This window comes from Pelophylax lessonae (assembly GCF_965119305.1).
Source record: "Pelophylax lessonae genome assembly, chromosome: 7".
NCBI lineage: Eukaryota > Metazoa > Chordata > Amphibia > Anura > Ranidae > Pelophylax > Pelophylax lessonae.
In genome coordinates, this window is record NC_138774.1 from 272,438,806 (window position 1) to 272,453,844 (window position 15,039).

General features: G+C 45.1%; 1 protein-coding gene across 1 annotated transcript; it reads left to right on the top strand.

The window, feature by feature from the left end:
- Positions 1 to 366: 366 nt before the first annotated feature.
- PTRH1 (peptidyl-tRNA hydrolase 1 homolog) lies at positions 367 to 13,626 on the top strand. Its single transcript, XM_082263941.1, has 5 exons — positions 367 to 551; positions 6,755 to 6,974; positions 8,775 to 8,874; positions 10,021 to 10,066; positions 13,404 to 13,626. The coding sequence occupies exons 1-5, from the start codon at positions 441 to 443 to the stop codon at positions 13,605 to 13,607; spliced, it is 681 nt and encodes a 226-aa protein (XP_082120067.1). The 5' UTR covers positions 367 to 440; the 3' UTR covers positions 13,608 to 13,626.
- The last annotated feature ends 1,413 nt before the right edge of the window (positions 13,627 to 15,039 follow it).

Here is a 15,039-nt window from a genome sequence, read left to right on the forward strand (position 1 = left end):
CTGTTTGTGGGAAAAAAAAGGACGTAAATTTTGTTTGGGTACAGCATTACATGACCGCGCAATTGTCTGTTAAATTCGCACAGTGCTGAATCGCAAAAAGTGGCCTGGACGTAAGACAGCAAAATCCTCCGGTGGTAAAGTGGTTAAAGCAAACTTGTCACTAGAGTCCAGTAGCTGAGCTCAGGTGAGTGGAGGAAGGAAGGAGGAGAGATGACCAGGTGCAGAGTGTGTTGTACCTTCCAAAGGTGGTCAGCTCGGAGGATCTGCATGTATTCTGGTGCCCTAGGGAATCTCCATGTTGTTTAGAAAGCAATGCTATTGTCATGGAAATGGAAGGACCCCCTGGGCTGTCCTACGATATGCCTGTTTTCACACAACAGGAAACACCGAATGTTCATGAGGCTTATCTCGTGCCAGGCACATGTCAGGGCTGCTTACAGATGGGAGGAAGTTACAGCCATCCATGGATCATGTGGATATGGAGTTTGCTCGGTCGGTCTCGTATGAGTCAGGCAGCAGTTCAGGGTCACAGCAGAGAAAAGGTCTTCATGGTGAGTCAATGAGCTGCATTCATTGTGGCAGCTGTTCTTAAAGGATACGTCCACCCTAAAACTAAAATCCCTGCATCTATAGACCTCCACGATCTAACACTAACCTATCTTGCCCTGTAAAGAAGAAATCAGTATACTTAACTTTTTTGAAGCCGATCCGGCTTCAAAGGACACAGCTGACAACGGCTGTGAAATGAATGGGACGTGATGTCACCCATAAACTTACTACTATGGGAATTCTGTTGTCGTATGTGTCTTCTGCACCCGCCTCCACATCGAAGCCGCGGCTGACAGCTCAGCGTGGGATTGGGTCAGATCAGGGCTAGATAGGTTAGTGTTAGAACGTGGAGCTCTACAGATGCAGGGATTTTAGTTTTAGGGTGGACTTATCCTTTAAGTCATCAGTGGGATGGTATAAAATAGACTTGTTTCTTAAAAAAGAAGTATGGGATTCAGCTTTTTTCCCCATTTATACCTACCGTAGGTGGATGCAGCATTGGTCCGATGCTGCATTTGTCCCTCAGCGCTGATCGCTCGGTTCTGAGAGCTCCCCGAGCAGAGAGCTGGTGACTGTCAGTCAGCAGCTCTCCGCTGTGCTCCCTCCTTGCTCACTGGAGCGCTGGGCTGTGCAGGGGTGGGAGCGGCCGGCTCAGGCTCTCAGCTCTTCGCTGTTCTCCCTCCTCGCTCACTGGAGCCCTGGGCTGTGGAGGGGGCGGGAGCGGCCGGCTCAGGCTCTCAGCTCTTCGCTGTTCTCCCTCCTCGCTCACTGGAGCCCTGGGCTGTGGAGGGGGCGGGAGCGGCCGGCTCAGGCTCTCAGCGACTCGCTGTTCTCCCTCCTCGCTCACTGGAGCCCTGGGCTGTGGAGGGGGCGGGAGCGGCCGGCTCAGGCTCTCAGCGACTCGCTGTTCTCCCTCCTCGCTCACTGGAACCCTGGGCTGTGGAGGGGGCGGGAGCGGCCGGCTCAGGCTCTCAGCGACTCGCTGAGAGGCTGAGCTGGGTGTTGGCCCAGGCACCTGGCGGATCCCGACTCTGTGGTCGTGATGACCCGGTGCCTGGACCGACTTCAGCCTGCTCTCTGTCACAGGAACAAACTGCACTCCTGTTATCCATAGAAGTACAGCCAAATGAGCTTTGGCTGTACATCTCCTTTAATAATAATAATCCTCTCTGTATAGTAGAGTTGCCACCTCATCCCTTTAAACCCAAGCACATATTAATTACACAGGTTCTGTGGCTGATTAAGGTGGTAATTAAACTCACTTGGTGCCTTATCTGCATTAAAAAAGCCACAGAACCTGTGTAATTCATAAGTTTTCAGGTTTAAAGGGATGAGGTGACAACCCTATTATATAGTCTTCTCATCTCCTGTAGGGTTGCCCTATGAACAGCAATCTATGGAAGAGAAGTATTTAACACTTCAGTCTCCAGCAGGTGCGGAGAATGAGCCCCTAATCTCTTCTGTACACAGAGCAACATGGAACATACCCTGCCATGAACCCCTCTGTATGGACCATGAAGCCCAACAGCGGCTTCCACAAAACCTGGCCCAAAAGCAGCTTTCGGAGTAATCGCTGTCATCATGTACATAAGCTAGGACAGATGGTTCATTGAGCATGCTCCCATCATCACAGGAATGAGTATAGAACTACTGATCATGTTTAGTGGGCTTTCCCTTGTCCAATGATCCACACATGCGCATTGCACTCTCCCTCGTCCACCAATCCACACATGCATAGTGCGCTCCCCTTCATCCACACATGTATAATGTGCTCTCCCTCGTCCACAGATCCACACATTGGTAGTGCGCTCTCCCTTGTCCACCGATCCACACGTGCATACTGCGCTGTCCCTCACCCACCGATCCACACATGCATAGTGCATTCTCCCTCATCCACCGATCCACACATGCATAATGCATTCTCCCTCATCCACCGATCAACACATTCATAGTGCACTCTCCCTCGTCCACCGATCAACACATGCATAGTGCACTCCCCCATGTCCATCAATTCACACGTGTAGTGTGCTCTCCCTCGTCCAAAAACGCACATGTGCAGTGTGCTCTCCCTCGTCCACAAACGCACGTGTAGTGTGCTCTCCCTCGTCCACAAACGCACATGGGGAATGCACTCTACCTCATTCACCAAGCACACACGTGGAGTGCGCTCCCCCTTGTCCACCAATGCACACACTTGTGGTGAGCTCTCCCTCGTCCACCAATGCACATGTGTAGTGCGCTTTCCCTCAACCACCAATGCACATGTGTAGTGTGCTCTCCCTCCACCACCAATGCACACGTGCAGTGTGCTCTTCCCCGTCCACCAGTCCATACATGCACAGTGTGACTTCCCTCATCCACCAATCCACACATGCATGTTGTGCTCTCCCTTCCCCTGTTACAACAGCTCTATGTTCATTCCTCTGATGATGGGGAGCACTTAACAGACCATCCATCCTAGCTTGTATGCAGGATGATGCCAATCAATCAGAATTTCCCTTTTTTTGTCCAGGCAGTTGGCCTGCAGCTATGTAATTGAATCCCTTCCCAGCTAGCCCCAGCATCCCTTTAAGTGGGTCTTTGTGCTCTTAGGTGGGACAGACTTTCTGATCTTGTGACTACTGCTGGGATTATTGGTCATATGTTCAGAGGCCCATCCTGCCAGCTTCCGATCAAGACTAAACATAGAGAATTGTCTATGACACTGTGTTAGGAACGCGCAGTGAGCACACTGATAAACCTCAGTCTTCCATGGACACATATGGGCGGCATATGGGCGTTAAAGCCCCACTCTCTATGCTGTGGAACATGTGCATTACCTGGGCATGTAGAAAGCAGAGGGGGGGGGGGCGCCAACTACGTGTAGTATTATTGAGTCATCATTTATTGCCCGAGGCTAAAACAACTTACAAGAAATAAGGGAAGGTCATGCCCATCATTGTACTGATCGGGCTAGTATAAGGACCTATGAGCTCCGAGCGCATAGCCTCTACATTTGACAGCCCTGTTCCGGTGACGTCACTTCCACATCCGTATTCCACGCTGGTTAGTGTGGAGTCCTCTGCTACCCCTGGACGGAGAGGTACCCCATTGGGCTCACATCCTCCCCATCCTCTTAGACCTTGTGAGGAGCCTGCAGGATGGTGAAGATCGCCAGGACGCATCAGTACAATGATGGGCATGAATTTCCCTTGTTTCTTGTAAAAGGTTTTAATCTTGTGTAATAAATGATGAATCAACAATACTACACTTAGTTGGCGCCTCCTGCTCTCTCCTTTCTACATGTCTTACAGAGTTCCTGGACACACTCTGAGGTTGGCTACCTCCTTTTAGTTCTCTTTTTCCCTTCTGTTTGGACCAGTAGACTTTTATTACCCTTATTTAGCATTTTTCGCTTATTAACTACCCCCCACCCCCATAATGACTAGGTCGTTTTTTGCGATTCGGCACTGCATTACTTTAACAGACAATTCCGCGGTTGTGCATCGCTTTACCTAAATAAAATTGATGTCCCCTTTTCCCACAAACAGAGCTTTCTTTTAGTTAGATTTGATCACCTCTGCGATTTTTATTTTTTGCACTATAAACAAAAAAAGAGCGACAATTCCGAAAAAAAAACAATATTTTTCACTTTCTGCTATATACAGTATCTCACAAAAGTTAGTACACCCCTCGCATTTTTGTAAATATTTTATTATATCTTTTCATGTGACAACACTGAAGAAATGACACTTTGCTACAATGTAAAGTAGTGAGTGTACAGCTTGTATAACAGTGTAAATTTGCTGTCCTCTCAAAATAACTCAACACACAGCCATTAATGTCTAAACCTCTGGCAACAAAAGTGAGTACACCCCTATAAAAAAAAATGTCAAAATTGGGCCCGATTAGCCATTACAAGGTCTCAGGTGTGAATGGGGAGCAGGTGTGTTAAATTTGGTGTTATCGCTCTCACTATCTCATACTGGTCACTGGAAGGAATGGTTGCTCTACATAAAGTTGGCCTAGGCTATAAGAAGATTGCTAAGACTCTGAAACTGAGCTGCAGGCATGGTGGCCAAGACCATACAGCGGTTTACCAGGACAGGTTCCTCTCAGAACAGGCCTTGCCATGGTCAACCGAAGAAGTTGAGTGCATGTGCTCAGTGTTAGTCATATCCAGAGGTTGTCTGAGAAATAGATGTATGAGTGCTGCCAGCAGTGCTGCAGAGGTTGAAGGGTTGGGGGGTCAGCTTGTCAGTGCTCAAACCATATGCCACACACTGCATCATATTGGTCTGCATGGCTGTCGTCCCAGAAGGAAGCCTCTTCTAAAGATGATGCACAAGAAAGCCTGCAAACAGTTTGCTGAAGGCAAGCTGAGTAAGGACATGGATTATTAGAAACATGTCCTGTGGTCTGATGAGACCAAGATGAACTTATTTGGTTCAGATAGTGTCAAGGGTGTGTGGCGTCATGGTCTAGAGCTGCACAAGTGCTGCCAGTACTGGGGAGCTACAGTTCATTGAGGGAACCATGAATGCCAACATGTACTGTGATATACTGAAGCAGAAATGGTCCCCTCCCTTCGGAGACTGGGCCGCAGGGCAGTGTTCCAACATGATAACGACTCCAAACACCTCCAAGATGACCACTGCCTTGCTACAGAAGCTGAGGGTAAAGGTGAGGGACTGGCCAAGCATGTCTCCAGACCTAAACTCTATGGGGCATCCCCAAATGGAAGGTGGAGGAGTGCAAGGGCTCTAACATCCACCAGCTCCGTGATGTCATCATGGAGAAGTGAAGGAGGACTCCAGTGGCAACCTGTGAAGCTCTGGTGAACTCCAAGCCCAAGAGGGTTAAGGCAGTGCTGGAAAATAATGGTGGGCACACAAAATGTTGACACTTTGGCCCCAATTTGGACATTATCACTTAGGGGTGTACTCACTTTTTGTTGCCAGCAGTTTAGACATCAATGGCTGTGTGTTGAGTTATTTTGAGGGGACAGCAAATTTACACTGTTATACAAGCTGTACACTCACTACTTTACATTGTAGCAAAGTGTCATTTCTTCAGTCTTGTCACATGAAAAGATAGAATAAAATATTTACAAAAATGTAAGGGGTGTACTAATTTTTGTAAGATACTGTATGTATAGATTTACATAGACTGTATTAATTGGGTTTGTCCCTGAAAGTATGAGGTTTAGTCTTCTTGGACCTCCGATTGAATATTGTCTATTTATTTATTTTTTCTCATAGTTGTTTAAGCGGAGTTCCGGCCTTGGGGGTCAATTTTAGCTAAAAATACCCCCGGGACAGTCAGGGCTAGTACATTCCATAATGGATAGCCTCTGAACTGTCCCGGGTCGCACTTACCTTTTAGAAGAAATACTTACCTAGAAAATTTCTTCTCCAGAGCTGCCATCTCAGGTGTGGGCAGCTGAAGCCACAGCGTCCCTCATCGTGTCCTCTTTGTTACATTGGAGTCCCACAATGCACTGCACCGGACCCGCTCGTCACTTCCAGTGCAGGCGCGGCATCCCTGCACAGCTTTTGGACATGCCCAGAAGCTGTTTAGCAGTGAATACCGCACCTGCACCGGAAGTGACGAGCGGGGCCGGTGCAGCTGCATTGATTCCTGGGAGTGATGACGTTCAGCTCCCAGGAATCATTGCAAACCGGAAGTGACGGCGCGGGCCGTGGCCACAGAGGGAGGAAGTGGAAGGAAGGTGAGTATATTTTCTTCTATAATAAGGTAAGTGACCAAAAAAAAAAAGTAAGGGGTATATGCTTATTGGCACTGTACGGTTGGGTCTTGTAGCTTTGTATCTGCCTGTTACTCAATTATGGCATTGTACCTTGTCAATGTATTTATGCTGTATTGTTTTACATTTTCAATAAAGCACTCTTGTTTAAAAAAAAAAAAAGAAATGGTGTTGATGAAATTTAATATGGAATTTTAATAGGGAATATGTTCTTTTAACTGTAAAAGTACTTCCATTCTTTCTGGGTCGTGATTGACTGGCTGTCATTTGTTTATGTTGCATGTCAACTGTAAAAGCCCATAACAGCTCAGGCAATCAGTCTCAAGGGACAACTTACTGTTGTTTCAAGAGTCCTGATAGCCATGAAATCTGCACTTAAATTATATAAAAAACAGATAAGCATCATTCTGCTAATGCCTAGTATTATTTGATGCACATAAAACATTTTCTTCTATGTAGGTGGTTGGTTTGGGCAACCATGGCATGTCGGGTACCAGACATAGTGTTGGAATGGTAGCTGTCAATCTGCTGGCACGAAGACTAAAAATCGCAGATCAGTGGAAGACAGACAGAAGGACTGGAGCCGATATCATCACCACCAAACAAGATGGAATGCAGCTAGTTTTACTAAAACCCCGTCAGTTCATGAATGTTAATGGAACAAGTGTTGCCAACGCTGGTAGGACATTTATTAATACCTGTCTACTCTGTAGAAAATGTCATTTGTAGTTGGAGTCATGCCTTAAGTTTTAAACTTAACCATGGAAAAGTATTGCCACAAGGGTTTTCTTCAATGTAGACTTGACAGTACTATGCAAAGCACCAGAACTCTGATTGGCTTAGCGCAGGGGTGTCCAAACTAGTGATCAACCGATATTGTTTTTTCGTTGCCGATACCGATATTTTGGTCAATGCATATCGGTATCGGCCGATATTTTCGTACATTTAAAAAAAAAATTTTTTTTTTATTTTTTTTCTTTGACAGGTACTCTTGTGGAATGATCGGGGGGTCTAAAAGACCCCAAACCCCTCCTCTGCACCTAAAAGCATTCAAAATGCCAAGTTTGGCTGTTTTGAATGCTGTCATTTTTTTTAATCTGGCGCCCAGTACCCAGAAGGGATGTCATGACATCACTTCCGGGTTTTTCCATGGAGTCCCGATAGAGCCGAATGCGGCTTTGATCGGGTCTTCGGCGGCCGTGCAGGCGGGTTGCCCGGGTCTCCCGGTGGGACAGCAGACCCAGGCGAGCCGTGGAAGGTGGCAGGAGGGGGGACGTCCCCTCCCACTCCATGTAATGACAGCTGAGCGGCTTCTCTGCCGCATCGGTTGTCATTACATGGTACCGGCTATGGACGCCGGTATTGGGGTGATGCCTCTAGGCATCACTCCGGTACAAGCACTTTCCCAAAATATCGGTAATATCGGTCACCTCAGGGGCCAATTCCGATATATCGGGGAAAGTGCAGATCAGCCCTCGATATATCTTCTTTGCCGATAATCGGTCAATCCCTAGTCCAAACTAGGGATTAGTGGGCGTGATTTTTTTTTGGGGGGGGGGGCAGTTTTAATTTTTGGACCCAGGCAGCACAATGTCTTGGGCCAGCCCTGGCTAGAGGGCCATAGTTTTGACACTCCTGGACTGTTGTCCCTTCCTCTCCCAGTTGTGTGCTCCTATGTTAAGAAAATGAATATAAACATAGGTATTCATACATGCTGTGTTTATGTATAAATTTAAATGATTGCTTTAAAGCAGTGGTCCTCAACCCTGGTCCTCGGGGCCCACTAACAGGCCAGATTTTAAGTATTACCTTGGGGAGATGCAGACTACTGAAATCACTGAGCAGCAAATGAGATCACCTGTGATGTAATTTAGTTATCTTGCAAACCTGGCCTGTTATTGGGCCCCGAGGATCGGAGTTGAGGACCACTGCTTTAAAGGATAAGTCCACCCTAACACGAAAATCGGTGCAACTAACCTATCTAGCCCTGTAAAGAAATCAGTATACTTACATTTCTGAAACTGATCCGACCCAATCCCACGCTTAGCTGTGAGCGGCGGCTTCGCTGTGGAAGCGGGTGCAGAGGACACAGCCGATAACGGAAGCCCCATAGTAACTCTATGGGTGACGTCACTTCCCATCCATTTCACAGCCGTTGTCGGCCGTGTCCTCTGCAGAGCTTCTGCCGTTTGAGATCAGGTCAGACCTGATTTCTTCTTTACAGGGCTAGTAGATAGGTTAGTGTTAGAAGGTGGAGATCTATACATGCAGGGATTTTAGGATGGACCTATCCTTTAATGACTACAGAACTGGATAAAGTCATTTTTGTATTTTGATTGCTGTTCTGCTCTATAAAAAAGTAGGCCTAAAGGGCCATGAAAACCTTTAGTTAAAAGTTACTGCAGCACTCAAAACATCCATCTGACCCCAATGATATTGGGGAAATACTACTTTGAGTAAAATAATTTTCCTTCTCCAGCTGGAAAATTCCATCTCACCCCTGAGAATATCTATCTGCTGCATGACGAGTTAGACAAGCCTCTGGGGAAGGTGTCTATGAAGCTTGGTGGGAGTGCAAGGTAAGTGGACAATTAAAAAAAATTATTAATTAGAATTCTTTCAAAATGTTAAATATAGTTTATGGAAGGAGGTGGGGGTGTAGGGTTGTACACATCTTTACGGCCTTTATCTATCCATCTCCAATTAGTTCTCCTGGCTTCTTTAAATTAGGTGCCAGAATTCTTACTTCTCTGGGTAATTGTCCCAGACAAGAAACAACAGTGTGTGTAGTGAGAATAATTACCAAATGAACTTTATAGTGTTAAGGAAGAATTCCACCCCCACCCCCCGTGTCGATATTTTCGTACATTTAAAAAAATTATTATTTTTTTTTTTTACTTCACAGGTACCCCAAGTTTGGCTGTTTTGAATGCCGTCATATTTTTGAATTTGGGGCAGAGTACCCGGAAGTGATGTCATGACATCACTTCCGGGTTTTTACATGGAGACTCAATCGGAGCCGAATGTGGCTTTGATCGGGTCTTTGGCGGCCGTGCAGGCTGGTTGCGGGCAGGACAGGAGACCCGGGCGAGTCGCGGAAGGCGGCGGAAGAGAGGGGGGGGGGAGACGTCCCCTCCCGCTCCTTGTAATGACAGCTGAGCGGCTTCTCAGCCACATCGGTTGTCATTACAAGACCGCCGACCATCGGCTATGGACGCCGATACCGGGGTGATGCCTCTAGCTGCAGGGATCACTCCGGTACAAGCACTTTTCGAAATATCGGCAATATCGGTAACCTTGGTGGCCGATTCTGATATATCGGGGGGAAAGTGTATATCAGCCCTCGATATATCGGCTTTGCCGATAATCGGTCGTCTTCAACTTCAAACAGTAAATATATATTTTAGGTGTTTAACAGGAGTGCAGCTTCAAAGACATATCGCATGTTACCCCAGTAGTGGTGGTCCAAGGTGTTATGAAGTTATAGTAAAGAGAAAAAAAAATCAATGGCAGGGGATCTAAACTATCTTATCCTGGAATTAAGATCTGTGCATGTATGGCTGCAGCACAGGACCAGGATAAGAGAAATTTTAATACACGAGATCCCACCCTTCACGGTTTTCCAACGTGTGGATGTCTCCTTTGTTGTAATAGCCAGTGTCTTCACTTCCGTCTCTGTAGTTTTTATTTATTCATTCATTCATTCATTTTTTTTTACATTTCAGAGGCCACAAAGGTGTTCGTTCCTGCATTGACTATCTCCACTCCGATGTAAGTTTACCATTTATAATGCCTGTGTTGTGTATAGCAATCCAAGTTTATTGATTGACGAGGAACTCTGAAGGTTGTACCAAAGAAAATGTCAGACAGAAGGCAAATGACTTTAGCCAGTAGTATTGGCTATGGTCTGCCTGTAGCTGATCCTTCATTATTTTAACCACTTCTGGACCAGAAGATTTCCCCCTTAATGACCAGGCCATAATTTGAGATTCGGCACTGCGTTACTTCAACAGACAATTGCGCGGTCGTGCGACGGTGTACCTAAATAAAATTGATGTCCTTTTTTTCCCACAAACAGAGCTTTCTTTTGGTGGTATTTGATCACCTGTGTGATTTTTATTTTTTGCGCTATAAACAAAAAAGAGCGCCAATTCTGGAAAAAAACAATATTTTTCACATTCTGCTATGACATTCCAAAAAAAATTAAAAATCAAAATTGTTTAACATTTTAGCCCAATTTTTCTGCTACATATTTTTGGTAAAAAAAAAAAATTGCAATAAGCGTATTTTGATTGGTTTGCACAAAAGTTATTGCGTCTACTAACTACGGGAAAGATTTATGAAATTTTTATTGTTTTTTTTTTTTTTTTTTACTAGTAATGTCGGCGATCTGCAATTTTTTTTGTGGGATTGCGGCGGACAGATCAGACCCCTGACTGACATTTTTGACACTTTTGGGGGGACCAGTGACATTACTACAGTAATCAGTACTAAAAATATGCACTGTTACTGTAATAATGACACTGGCAGAGAAGGGGTTAACAGTGTGGGTGATCAAGGGGTTAAATGTGTACCTAGGGACGTGTTTCTAACTGTGGGGGTGTGGCTTGTGGAATGACCATAGAGACCTGTGATCCTATATAGAAGGATCACAGGGGCTCTATGATCATTCCAGGGAGAAGATTGGTCAGATGTGTTTACAACAGCTGACCGTTGTTCTCTCTCAGCGGGGAGTGATCGCGGGTGTCAGGCGGCAATCTGAGCCACCTGACCCGTGCATCGGCTTCCCCGCAGACGAGCAGGGGCGGGAGCGCACCCCCTAGCTGCCTCCAAGCGACTGACATAGCCCTACGTTGGTTTGCCTGGGAGAGCCACACTGCCGCAGTAAATATGCGGTAAGCGGTCGGTAACCGGTTAATAATTACTGACTTACTATGCCTTGTTCTGCATGCTCTGTCCAGAGGCGGACATTTTGGTAGAAGCAAAGCTTTGCTTCCTCATGTCAGACCTTCCAAAGCAAGGAGAACAGTTCAATACTAATATCATTAGAAATTGTATTGGAATAGCAGCCAGAGGCAGCAGTAGATCTCGCACTGCAGATGTACAACTATGAGGCCAGGGGAGGACTGGGCCAGGGGGGGCAATTAAGTATCCAAGGAGAAAAAGTGACCGCACTCAGAGGAAAATGAACTTGAAGTGTTTATTCCCATTCATGAAAAACAACGGTGCATCAAACAGACATGGACACGGTTATGAGTAAGCGACCCACAGAGTTGTGAAACGCGTTAACCGTGTCATGTCTGTTTGATGCACCGTTGTATTTCATGAATGGGAATAAACACTTCAAGTTCACTTTCCTCTGAGTGCGGTCACTTTTTCTCCTTGGATACTTGATTACTAGATGGCGGATCCGACCAGCACCTGGGTATTCGTGCCTCACCTGAGCGGCTTTTCCTGTGTTGTTTGAATGATCTCTCAAGGGGGGGCAATTGCCCCCCAGGCCGCTCTGATGCACTTTTTCTGCCACATACATGCCTAAAAAATTCCTGGTGAAGAGAAGTAAAAAGTCCCTCCGACTGACCTACTGAGCCGCTCTGATGCCCCATAAAAAGGCTGCACTGCTTCTGCCACAGACTGTCTAAATGATTCCTGGTGAAGGGAAGTAAAAAGTCCCTCCCACTGACCTACTGAGTGCGGGTTGAAGACAAGGACAGAGCGCAGGCCTCCCTTCCCCCAGCATGGATGGTGTAAACTGTGTCTGAGCAGAGGCCGGTTCCATGCCCCACTGGAGACTCTCCTCCCCTGGCCAGCCCCGACCAAGCTGTCCCAGCTCCCCCCAACCGCCCCCAGCTCGCCAGGTCAGGAACCCGGATTCAGTCGGCAAGTAGAGAGCATTTGGAGCAGGGCTTCAGCTTGGAATGGGGGTCAGGAGGAGGACGGGAAGAAAAAGAGTGGGAGGGGGGCCGAGTCGCTACACCATGGGCCTCTGGCTTGTACTTGCCCCCTGGGCCGAACGTTGCCAGTCAGCCCCTGTATGAGGCTGTAGGTACCCTCACATACCAAGAAGTGCACTGCTATTTTTGAAGAGAAATTCAAGACACAATACATTTTGGGGTAATGCTTAGGCATAATTAACCTTTTGTAGATGCTCTTAACCGATTGCCGACCGCCGCAGGACTATTTACTGTAGTACTACGTCGCTAGCCTGTGAGGGTCTCAGGAGCGAGCTCACGCCGCCGGAGGCGCCCACCCGTGCGTGTGACCGGCGGACCCGATCAAGCCGCCTGTCATTCTCCCCTGTGTAGAAATAGTGATCATACGGTTCTACTATGTAGGACCGTTGATCTCTGTTCTTACACCTCAAGCCACAGCCAATCACAGTTAGAATCACGCCCCTAGGGACACACATAACCCCTTCACTGCCAGTGTAATTTTACAGTAACAGTGCATATTTATAGCACTGATTACTGTAGTAATGTCACTGGTAACCCCAAAAGTGTCAAAAATGTCAGTCAAGGGTCCGATTTGTCCGCCGCAATGTTGCAGTCCCGCAAAAAAAAATTGCAGATCGCCGCCATTACGCGTTAAAAAAAAAAAACAAAAAAAAATGACAAAAATCTTTCCCTTTGTTAGTAAACGCTATAACTTTGCGCAAACCAATCAAAATACGCTTTTTGCAATTTTTTTTTTTTTTTTTTACCAAACATATGTAGCATAAAACAAATTGGTCGAAAATGTTCAAAAATTTTGATTTTTACATTTTTTTGGGGGAATTTCATATAAAAAAATGTGAAAAATAGTTATTTTTGCAAAACTGATGCTCTTTTTTTTGTTTAAAGCGCATGACCAAAAAAAAAATCGCACAGGTGATCAAATACCCCCAAAAGAAAGCTCTGTTTGTGGGAAAAAAAGGATGTCAAATTCGTTTAGGTACAGCGTCGCACGACTGCGCAATTGTCCGTTAAAGTCACGTAGTGCCGAATCGCAAAAAAGGCTCTGGTTAGGAAGGGGGTAAAATCTTCCGGGGGGCTTAAGTGGTTAATAACAAAGCAGATGCTCAGTTTTTGACGTTAGGGTCTACTTTAATTTTTTTATTTTTTTTTAACAGACGATGACCAGACTCTTGATTGGGATAGGACGTCCAGATGATAAGTCTTCAGTAACAACACATGTGCTTGGACGCTTCACAAAAGCAGAGCAGGAGATGCTACCTCAAGCTTTGGAGAAGGGTATAGACTTGTTATTGTCACATATCAAGAACAGAACAGGGATGGACTCTACGACACATGCTACGTCCCTGAAAACCACATGACCTTGATGAAATCCAACTGGGAAAAGACGTTTTAGTACAGAATTGCGCTAAATACTGCTTATACCTGTTTTACGAGTATACAACTGGAGGGTGTTCAGGACATGCAAATTTTTTGGGATTATAGTGTTTTTCCAGCCCAGAAAGGACTAAGAGGTTTGAAGGCGCTGACTAAGGCACATCTACGGTATAGGTATGGTTGTGTACACTGCAGCTGGGATTCTAGTACAGAGACTGAATTTATTTATCAAACTAGCTTTTAAAATAAGGCAGTAGAGTTTGGTGTGGTGGGAGGACACAACGTTGCCCTGGTATCAACCTTTTCCACACCCTTATGGTCTGCACACACAATCCGAAAATCAGGAGGCAGATCGTCCATTTTTCTTTGCATAATCGTCGCATATTGAAAATGAAAACTAAAATTCTCGTACAACAGAATAAAAAATCTGAAGTGAAGTAATGTATCGTAGCGTATTTGTTTTGTATTTTCCAATGACAAATTTACTGATTTAACATAGGCTGAAAAACGACCATCTGGCTCAACCAATAATAAACGAAAATCGCACGATCTGATATCGTAAGAGAAAATTTTTGTGCTTGTCTGATCAGATAATACCGGATGAACTGTTGTGATCGGCTCTCGAAAGCTCTGTACTAACAATCAGATTATGGTACGATTGCTTCTAAACGTTATTTTTCATCCGATTTTCGGATCGGGTGTATGGGTTATTAGGCTAGGTTCACACCTGTGCATTTTTAACCACGTTTCTGGAACTTTTTGATTAGAAGTTTCAATTGGTATTTTTTGCTAGAAAATTACTTAAAACCCCCAAACATTATATATTTATATTTAATTTTATATATATATATCTACATCTCTATCTATATCTCTCTCTCGTTTTATATATATATATATATATATATATATATATATATAATTTTTTTTTTTAGCAGGGGCACTAGAGAATAAAATGGTTTTGCAATATTTTATGTCACACAGTATTTGTGCAGCGGCCTTTCAAGCGCAATATTGTTGGGAAAAAATACACTTTATACATTAAAAAAAAAAAAAAAACAATAGTTACCCCAGTTTTTTTGTATAATGTGAAAGATGATGTTACGCCGAGTAAATAGATACCCAACATGTCATGTTTTAAAATTGCGCATGCTTGTTGAATGGAGACAAATTATGGTACGTAAAAAAATCTCCATAGGCGACGCTTTAAAAAAATATTAACGGTTACCTGTTTAGAGTTACAGAGGAGGTCTAGGGCTAGAATTATTGCTCGTGCACTAATTCACTAATGCAACAATTGCGGCGATACCTTACATGTGTGGTTTGAACATCGTTTACATATGTGGGCACGTCTTATATAAGCGTTCGCTTCTGCTTTTTTGCATTATTTATTTTTTTCTTAATTATTTATTTTTTTTT